Source organism: Aulonocara sp. 'chitande type north' Nkhata Bay, linkage group LG8 (assembly GCF_057382095.1).
Source record: "Aulonocara sp. 'chitande type north' Nkhata Bay isolate Kocher_YH1m ecotype deep benthic linkage group LG8, A_spYH_male_GT1.1, whole genome shotgun sequence".
In the NCBI taxonomy this organism is placed as follows: domain Eukaryota; kingdom Metazoa; phylum Chordata; class Actinopteri; order Cichliformes; family Cichlidae; genus Aulonocara; species Aulonocara sp. 'chitande type north' Nkhata Bay.
In genome coordinates this window covers 548111-558827 of record NC_141351.1, presented here as the reverse complement: position 1 = coordinate 558827, position 10717 = coordinate 548111, and the positions used below count along the sequence as shown (strand labels likewise).

At 38.5% G+C, this 10717-nt stretch overlaps 1 protein-coding gene across 1 annotated transcript in view; it reads right to left on the bottom strand.

The window, feature by feature from the left end:
* Positions 1-6730: 6730 nt before the first annotated feature.
* Positions 6731-10717, bottom strand: part of ca10a (carbonic anhydrase 10 (inactive)a) — a 322758-nt gene continuing 318771 nt past the window's right edge. Inside the window, exon 9 of the mRNA XM_086304920.1 lies at positions 6731-7672. Within this exon, the coding sequence (XP_086161046.1) occupies positions 7650-7672 (23 nt within the window). The 3' untranslated portion in view covers positions 6731-7649. The remainder of the gene's footprint in view (positions 7673-10717) is intronic.

Here is a 10717-nt window from a genome sequence, read left to right as displayed (position 1 = left end):
TTATCTTGTTGAATGCCACGTACTACCACAATGCAAAGCAGCTACGTGAAGTCTACAACCACAGAGGTCGATTATCTTGTTAATAATTTTACTTCCTTACTGTGCACGACTCTGGATACTACGGAGCCCCTCTGATGACATGGTCCAAAAAATGAATAAATTGTGGCCACAAAATACTACTTCGTGGGCACGAAATGGGTATAACGCGCCCAAGAAATACTTATTTGTGGCCACGAAATACTATTTCGAGGGCACGAAATGCTAATTTGTGGGCACGAAACACTTGACCGATAACCGTGATCCTTCCCAGGCCCTTGCAGTTGGTTGACAATAAAATTTATCCCGGCGTCCAGGTCGTACTTGCGTCTGTAAAGCAACTGGGCTCTCAATATCCTGTTTAATGTCTCTCCGTAATAATGGTTCCTTGCATTGCCAGGCTTTTCTAAATGCATTTGTAGCTCATTCCCAACCGTAAAATAAAACTCAATCATACTGTCTCTGTACATGGTGTATAGGTTTAGCCTACTCTTATGCCTATGGTTCTACACAACTTACACAATGTTGCCACGTTATACCCAATTCGTGCCCACAAATTAGCATTTCGTGCGCACGTTATACTATTTCGAGGGCACGAAGTAGTATTTTGTGGCCACAATTTATTTATTTTTTGGACCATGTCATCAGAAGGGCTCCGTAGGATACTGCTCCTCTGAAAAAGAAAGTCTCAAATCAGAAGTACTTGGCTGTGTGATATAACTCTCACTCACACCTTAAAGCAGATAACTCCTCAACTGGAGAGGAAATTGTATCCCACTAATTTAGAAGATCATCATTTAGCCTGGAAAAATAGTTTGCCACTGTACAAGAAAACCATCTGCAAAACTAAAACATCTTACTATTCATCGCTCATTCAAGAAAATAAATACAACACGATTTCTCTTCACCACTGTTACCAGGCAGAGAAAAATCTCAGAGTTCTGTTGAGCCAAGCATTCCTTTAACCGTAACTAGTTATGATTTCATGCATTTCTTCACAAATAAAAATTTGACAATTAGAGAAAAAAATATACATAACAATCTCACAGATGTAACATTATGTACTTTCAATGCAATTCATATTTATTTAGACTCATTTTCTCCAAGTGATCTGTCTGAGTTAATTAAATAATTATTTTCTCCAAATCATCAATGTGTGTTTTAACCCTATTCCTAAAAGAATGCAACCATTATTTTATGCTTCATTGTTAAATATGATCAGTCTATCTCTATAAATCAGCTACATACCACAGGTACACCATCAAGCTGGCATAACTGTACTGTACTGTAATTTGTTATTATCAGTATATCCTAAAAACTCTCTGAAAAGCCTTCAGTTGATCCAAAATGTTACAGACTTCTATATTGGCTTCTCTTCACTGGCTCCCTGTTAAATCCGGAATTGAATTTAAAAGCCTTCTCATCTCATACAAGGTCTTGAATAATCAGGCCCCATCTTATCTTAATGGCCTTGTAGTACCATATCACCAAATTAGAGTACTTCACTCTCAGACTGCAATAGGTGTAGGCTGCTGGGGGCTTTCCATGATGAAAGTGCTCCTTTTTCACATCTTTTTTACTCACTATGTGTTTATACCCCACTCTGGATTTTATCCTTAATTAATCTTAATCTGTCTCTTTTCCCATTTGTCTTGTCTTCCTCCTTTCATCTCATCCAGTCGTGCCATATGGCCGCTCCTCCCTAAGCCTGGTTCTGATAGAAGTTTTCTCCTGTTAAAAGGTAGTTTTTCTTCCCCATTGTTGCCAAAATACTTGTTAAAAGGGGTTTACATGGTTGTTGGGGGGTTCTCTGTTTTCTTTGTATTGTAGGGTCTTTAGTTTACAATATTAAGTACCTTAAGGCAATTGATATTGTGACTTGCCACTATATAAATAAAATATAATTCAATTAACCAAGCTGCCTTTGGTCAAGACACTCAACCTTCACTAGTAAGTTGTCATAGTGGAATGAATGGGGAATTTCCATATATACATCACAGAAAAAAAAATCCCAGAATGCCTTTATTGTCACTGCACAAATATAAAATGATATTATACTGCTACTCTGCAATTATGGTGTCAGTGGTACAGAAAACTGAAAGTGTAACACAAAGTATTTAATATTACCCAGAGTAATGAGAAAGTGTAACTTAACTGTAGCAAGGTTGATTGAAAGCCCCACTGCTGCAAACACATCTGGACAGGTATGTCTCCTGAGTCTACAAACATACAAAGAGTTGCACACTTTTATTTGGCCCAGCAGCTGTTCCACTGCACTGGAACTCCCTGGTAGCCATTGCATTACTACACTTGTGTTAATGTAATATTATTAAAGGTTTCTGATGTCCTCAAACATCTGAGCCCAACAAAATATACATGCCTCATAACATCCATTCCTTTTGGCAGGGCCAGATAGTGGCCAAGTCCAGCGAGATCTACTGCAGAGTCACGAGGTTGGAACGGTTTATTTGTTGGGATGTGGTGGAGTTGTGGTGGTTGGGGCAATGAATCACTGGGCATATTTATTATCCATCCTCCAGCTCTGGCTCAATCTTGCATCTCCTAGATCAGGTAAAATAATGGCCTCCATAACCTTGGACTTTCACAGCTACTGAAAACTCTTTTTTTCTCCCTCCCCTCTCTGCTATCTTTTCATTACAGATCTATAAGAAGGCACAGATCAAATTGAAAACAGAAAATGAACGTGTGAGTGCACCATTGCACAGATACTCCCAGTTGGTTTGAGGCAGTATTTCTCTGCACATTAGAGCTACAAGAAGAGGCATCCTCAATTGATTGGGTATTAATGAAGGAGGGGTATGAGAGAGGGATCACTGCAGTGTGGATTTATTTGTAGGAAACAAACAACATATGGCCGACTTACTCCCTTAAATACAAGGCCAGCTGACTACAAGCGTATCATGATCTGTCCCAGTTTCTGAATTTATTACAGTTTATAAATCCCAATCAATGTGAGTATTTTTATATTTAGACTACAATGTCAACTTAAAGAACTACTGAATCCAGAATGTCCAAAGAGGATTTCCTCTAACTGAATCTCTGAGAAGGTGTTTACTGTGCACCACCTTGAAACACTAAAGCTTTGCAGATTTATCAACTTACAGCTGTTTAATAATTATTCATATTACTATTATTTTGTCAGATACCTGAAGGCACCTTCTGAGGTCTGGCAGATTAGAGACCTTGGTGGGTCAGAGTTGTTTTTGCAAAAGCAAAGGACCAAGGGTATATAAGGTTGTAATGTTTTTCTTCATGACTGAATAGCTTGATACTTGCACAATAGACTCTGAGACAGACTGAACACATAAAAAAATTATATTTGTGCAATCTTTTCTACATAGTAGAGAGAAAGAAAGGGGGTTTTCACACTCATAGTTCATTTACGGTGGTCCAGATCTGCAGATGAGTTTGTAAACTTGTAACTTTTTCTATTGGTTTGGTTTATTCTCACACAGAGAAAAATCCAAGTGAAATCAATGCATCACTACAAACCAGCTGAGAATGTTCAGTCACCTCAAAGGGCATGTAATGTTTGAATATTTTAACATAAAAATCTATTCTTACTCTTAGTATTCAGCTGAAAGGTTGTTAGCCAGTCTGACTCACTAACTCATTGACTCACCAGTCAGGGGTGAGTTTTCAGGCCACTGACTGTTTGGACCTTGACAGAATGTCCAGACCATTGCTTACTTTTGTGAATTCAATACCATGGACTTAAAAAAAGATATTACAGAGCAGTTCCATATTTGTACCATATTTCTGCATCACCCTCTTTATGAAAGCATGCTTCTAGTTTACCTTTTTATAATTTGGGGTAGCTGTGGTTCTTGCTAGTAGGAGAACAACAGTTTAAAACAAACAACTAACAAACAGTTTATTTTGCTTCTCTCCCAAACATAGTTGTAGAGTTACAGAATATTACTGCTAAGGTAGAGAAAAGCTTTAAAAAAAAAACAAGTTCTCCTTCTTTAAAAAAAAAAAAAAAAGTACGAAAACTTTTTTTTTTTTTACATCTCATTTCTTCTAAGGATTAGAAGAAATATTTAAAGAATTCAATAGCACAGGGATTGCTTTTCAGATATAATTACTGTTAAGCTGAAGGTGCAGGAACACCAATCCACTTTAACACCTGCAATATTTTTTCATTGTATATGCAGTGAATCTGAAACACTGCTTTCTGTTTCATATCCATTTAATAACAAGTTTTGATAAAAGGAAACATACAGTATGTTGTTGAACACAAATGTTCTTATTAATACTGATAACTGACATAATAACTAATGTGTAAAGCTTTATCGCACAAGTGTTAGTGAGCCAAAGTGAAGAACTGATTAGATCCTCAGTCAGAAAAAGTACACCCTCTTTAAAATTCAAAGGCTACAGGACATAACAAATATACCTAACACATCCTTAGCAAAAATTAAGAAAAAAAATAAGAAGCCATGTGTTAAAAAAAATAAGCCTAGATTATATTCTGCTCTCGATGTATCCTGGGGTGTCTGTAGCTCAGGTCACCTAGTATTTGGAAGGTTGGTGGTTCAATCCCCTTCTGCTTTTGATATCTTGCCCAATATCCCCAGGCAAGATATTAACCTTAGTTTGCTCTCTAATACATCCATTGGTGTGTCAATGTTAGATAGAAAGCACTTATGTAGAGCATAGAAAAAATTGCTGGTGTGAATGAGGAAAATTGTGTAAAGCGCTATGAGTGCATTTACCATTTAACATGGGTAGCTGGAGATCTGTCAGACAGGTAATCATTCCTCATATTTCCTTGAAGTCCACTCTCTGGGTTGCATATGTACTAGATCGATTATAATATCACAAGACGCAGACATTCATGTAGACTCTTGCGCTCACTGTGAGTAAAATATTAAAAAGTATAACTTGTTTGGAAGAATGTCTCTTCTCTCTCAAAGATTGTGGCAGGATGGCTAAGCTTTGCAAAATTGTACCAGACCAGACCACAAGACTTTTGGAGCAAGGAGTCCAAAGTTGCAATGCTTGCTTATAATGCATGGAGACACGCTTGGTTAAAAATCCAACACTGCATATCAGCACAAACAATATCAAGTACAATGGTGGAAGGATGATGAATTTAGTTTGTTTTGCAGCCACAGAACCTGGGAACCCTGGAGTCAACCTTGAACTCCTACATATATTAAAGTATTTTAGAGTAAAATATCAGGTTCAACGGTTCACCAGCTTAAACATCACAAAAATTGAGCATGCAATCTAGATAAAATGGCTAAAAAAGAAAAGAATCCGTTGCAATGATCTAGACAAAGTCTAAACCTCAACCCAATTAAAGGACTGTGCTGTGTGGAGCTCTGTGGTTCTCCAAGCAATTATATGCAAATTGAATTGAGATGCTGTAAAATGCACTTCATCTTCAAATCTTCATCTAACTTATCTTTAGATCAAAGACAGTTGAACTAAACAAGGGAAAGAAACCTGTGAGCTGCTAAATTCTTGTGTTTTTATTTTTTGTTATGTTCCAATACATAAAACCTTAGAACTGATAGAGGTTCTTTTTACGGAGACTCCGTCTATCTTTAACCCTGCAGATTGTGTAGCTAGTGATACAAGCGGCCATTAGCTTAGCTTGGAGAACGGGAGTACAGTAATTAATAAACAAATATTCATATTAATAGTAGATAGAATCCCTAACCTAGTGACTAAAGTGCCACTGTTAGAGATTGCTTGCATTCCCAGCATAGTGACTAAGATTTGCAGTGTAGCCACCAGCATCCAGAGGCTAATGATAAGATGATGGAACATATTTATATGTGTTTCAGATTCAAACTCCAAAATACCTTAACTGAGTATACCAGAATAATATCCAGTAGTTCTAAGATGCTTTCTAAACCCCCAAGTTCACGAGTTCATTCAGAGTTTGAATGGATCCCTGTGAACTACCTGCAGTTTTTTGTGACACTGCATTTCAATACACTAACTAAGCATGCGCCCTTCAGTTGGATTTCTGCATCCAACAGAATATGACTACAGCTTGAAGCAGCTCACAACAAGTTTCCCACTGTTTGTAAATCAGTTGCTGCCTTTGATATTGATAAACACTCCTTTGGTCAGCAGTATTACTTTTTGCTTGAGGAAATTTGGTTTCTTTCGTTTTGTTGTTTCTCTTTATAATTGCAACATTGGTCACTCTTCTTTCCATAAATTCTAAAATACATTTCCTGCTTTTGGGCTTTAATATGCTTGTCACAACCATGCTGATGGTCTGTTTCTCCCGGAGCCAGACATTTTCCACCATTGAGTTCTTCACAAAATTTTTCTTCAGCAACCCATGGAGACACCATTACTGTAAAGCAGGCATCAATCTGCTAGATCTGCATTTCCTAACATGTGAGGTTCCTCTTTTCATGTCCTCTGATGTCAACTGATGTGATCTAAAAGAGTACTACAGATCACAGTAACCCTGACAGTGCTACCTGAGTTTGATCTGTATCCTAACCAGCAATTCCAAGCTGCCCATTCTGAGATTCTGAAGCCTACCTGCAAGCATTTCGGTGCATCCATTTCGGTGTGGCCAGAGTTATTGAGCAAGCCTCTAAAGGGGAATACTGTAACATGAACATATTTAATGTGAAACAGTACAAACAGGTGGAGATATAACAAGTAAAATCCTCAGATAGTGAAACATGTTCCAAAGTTAACTTTCCAGACACATTTATTGGGCTGATAACATCAAACACAGTGTATGACCATTGTAAACAAATAAAACAGAAATAAAAGGCATCAGCTCAGACTGAGAACTGCTGCAGAATTCAAAGTGCGCCAAGCTTTTTAAAATTCTTAACTTTTTGTCTTTTTAATATCTTCTTAATATATTTTTTGAATGTTATTTCATTATTTTTTTCTTTACACATTCATTTTTCTTTTGTATTGATAATTATAATATGTACATATGAGGCCAAGACACCAGTTGCTTTGAGACCATATGAAAGCTTTGGAAGTTGTCCCATGGCATTACTCTAGTTTTCGAAAATGACAAGGTAAGGCTGTGTTCCCTCTCTGTTGGTTTTGCTGATTGCATGCCCTGTTGGTGACTGAAATGAAACGTCCACGTGAGTCTTCCTGATGGCTCCATATTGTTGAGCAGGGGAAAGGCAATGACTTAGTTCTAGGAATTTCTTACTGATAGCAACATCTTTTATCTACAAAGGTCCCTAAGGTTGTCATAGTGGTTGACTGGCTACCAAATAAATGCTTCGTGTTTTTTTTAGGTTGTCTATTTTTTGTTTTCTCCCAAAAAGTATTGATATCAAAATGTTCATATAGATATAATTGTTCAGTGGGGGAAAGGACCTGTTAGCATGTGTTTGATCAAAGGTTCAAACAGTTCTCACTGTATGAAAAGAAGAGTCTCTTTCCTTGCAATGCAAAGTTCCTTCATTTAAATAATGTCTGGTGTTATTTGTCTTTATACAATGCCATGAAAAAGTCTTAGATGAGATACAGCCTCGAGACCAGTTTTCTTCTTCATTCTTCCCTGCCTCACTTCTTTTTCTATTTCTCTCCCCTCATCCTGAACTCCATCTCTGTCTCGTCTTCACGTTCATCTGAGAAGGCTACTTCAGCAACCACTCGTTCACTGGAAGAGAGAAGTGGGACAGGAGTGGACATACAATTATATATAATTATATATGAACACAGTTATATATATATATGCAGCGCTCTTCACGGTTCAGCTGTTCTCTGACATCATCCACCCCGCACCATTTTTCATTTTTAGCCAGGATTACAGTTTAAAATGGCCTTAAGTGAATGCCATAAATGTGTGTAGATGTAGGCAGGAGGAATTTGCTACAGTCTGTTATCATGATCGGCTTTGATCTGTTTAGCTCAATTAATAGATAGGTTATGAATCTTTGTATTAATGCATCTTGATAGATAATTTATGTTTATCTGTGTATGTTTATGGAAAGATTTACAGATTTTTCATAAACATTTTTGAAGGACCACATGGTTTCAAGAATGTTGCAAGAAGGTGTATTTGAGACCAAAGCCTAATTGTTTTCTTAAGCCTAAGCTGAGCAGTTCAAGTAGGTTTTAGTATCTAAGACTGACAAAGTAGTTATTGTTAGGTCTAATTGTTGAATGTTTGTCATTATGCTTCTTAAATTTGTAAGGTCTTAGTTCAATCTATAGGATCAAGACATTCCTTTGTCCCTGACCACCTCTCCAGCCACTCTGTGCTGGGGGAGGATTATTACACATCCCTTGTGAAGATTCTGTTTGATGTTTGGTAAGCTTCCTGCCCTTTGTATGGCTTCACTGTGTTATCTATGGTGAACCATACATTGGGTGTGGGGGAGACTACCCTCTTTATGACCAGGATGTTGTAGAAACAGTTGTGTTCAGGAAGACACACATTCCCACACACACACGCACACATATACACACAGTGCCTTGCCTTTGTAACCATTTGGGGGTTTTACGTGGGCGGTGCTTTTGCTGTGATATGTATTGTGTGAACTGTTTTCCCAATAAAAGGCAGCAAGCGGAGCCCGTCGTTGGGGTCATTTTGTGGTAGACACCGACGAGGCCTCCCTTGCAAAGCAAATCGATGGATCGCTGACTGTCTTGTTTTCTTCATAATGAATAAGTCTCTAAACCAGCGGGGCTTGTGGAAACACAGTTATCAGTACCTAAATGTAACAAATTGGTTTTCAGTGTCTAAACATACACAAGTTGTTTTTGCACTTGGAACTTACTAATGTAAGTAATTGAAAGAAAAAGTAAGAAAGTGTAAACATTGTAAATCATCACAAAACTCAAATCCAAACCTGGACACAAACCACAGACTCATGAACTCCAGACTCCACCAGCATCCTTCCAACTTCCTTAAAGCTTTCGCTCCTTAAAAGAGAATCTTTAAGAAGTAGTGCAATGCACTACTGACAGGAAAGGACACCTTGTGTGCGTGTTGGCACCATTAAACAGAAAGACAGTGTTTGACATTGTGTGACAAGAATGTGGGGTCATGTTTCTGTAAGAAAGCAGATACATTTCCCCTTTTAATGAGACATCCCCACCCTACTTCATCCTGAAGGTCCTCAATTCTCAGAACAATTAAAAGAAGCAGGTCTACATTGGTGTTTTCGCAACAGAGAGTGCTTTTTGTTTGATGCTCAGGAGACTCTAAGGTGGGTGAATTTCTGAAATCTCTCCCCACAACTGCTCCCTAGAATAATAATTTCATCTTTTAAGAGGAAGGCAAGGGAATGTCAAATAGCTGAACAGAGAACCAATGAGAGACTAGATACAGACGACAAACCCTCCCTATGCTCCTGAGAGCTATGGTAAACCAGGATTCAGCCTCCACTTATGGATACATAAGTGAAAGGAACAGAGATGATGATAATTATGGAAAGACCTATGAACACATATTTCAAGAAGAGGGAGGAGCATAAGGTGACATATAACAGCAGAGGAAGGTGTACACAGATCAGGTACATCCTATAGAGAAGGTTCAGTCTCAAAGAGACAGACTGCATGGCGTTGACGAGGGAAATGTAGCAAGGCAGCAATGGACAGTAGTCTCTAGGATGACTCTGGAAATCAAGAAGGAGTGAGTGAAGGCGGAGCCAATGCTTAAATGTTGGAAGTTGAAAAAGGAAGAATGTTGCAGAGAATTTAGAGGGGAGTCAAGACAGCCTCTGGGTGGTAGGGAAGAATTACCAGAATGCTGGAAAAGTACAGATGAAGTGCAATGCCAAGATTTTTTGTCCGGTGTATGGCAAAGAAAAGTTCTCATATGGAGATGTCTAGAAGCTGGACACTAGGTAGGAGAAAATGGTCTGTTTCAATTAGTAAGAGATTAAGCTGAAAAGGATGTGCTGCAGGTTAGAGTGCTTAGAATACAATTGGAAATGTACTAACAAATGGAAAGACCACCTTACCAAGGTGGTAAGGAGATGTCATCTGAACCATTCCTCTGACCTGAGGAGTGGAGACGAAGTCTACTGGTACTGATTTTCAAGAACAGAGGTTACATGGAGATCATCTTATAACTACAGGAGGATAAAGATGATAAGCCATACTATAGAGATATGGGAAATAGTTGTTGAATGTTAAAGAGGGAAGTGACAATTAGTGAGCAGTAGTGGCTTCATGCTGAGAAAGAGCACTACAGGTGCAATTTTTGCTTTGAGAGTGTTGATGGAAAACTGCAGACAAAGTCAGAACAAGTTGATAAAAAGCGTAAAAGTACATGAGGGTGGTGCAGGGCATCTATGAGGACAGTGAGAAAGCAGTGAAATGTGGGGTAGGAGTGACAGATGGATTCAAGGTGGGGTGGGATTACATGAGAGATCAGCTCTGAGCCCTTCCTATTTGCAGTGGTGATGGACAGATTGACAGATGAGGTGAAGCAGGCAAGCAAGAGTCTCCATGGACTATAATGTTTGCAGAAAACATTGTGATCTGTAGTGAGAGTAGGCAGCAGGTGGGAGAGAGCCTGGAGAGAAAAAGAATTAAAGCCTGGAGAAGCAAGAAGGAATACATGTGTGTAAATGAGAGGGAGACAGTTGCAAAATTGCAAGGAGGTCAGTTATACAAAGCAACAGACAATACACAAGAGAGGTGAAAAAGAGAGCGGGTGGGCGGAGATGAGTGTCACGGGTGATTTGTGACA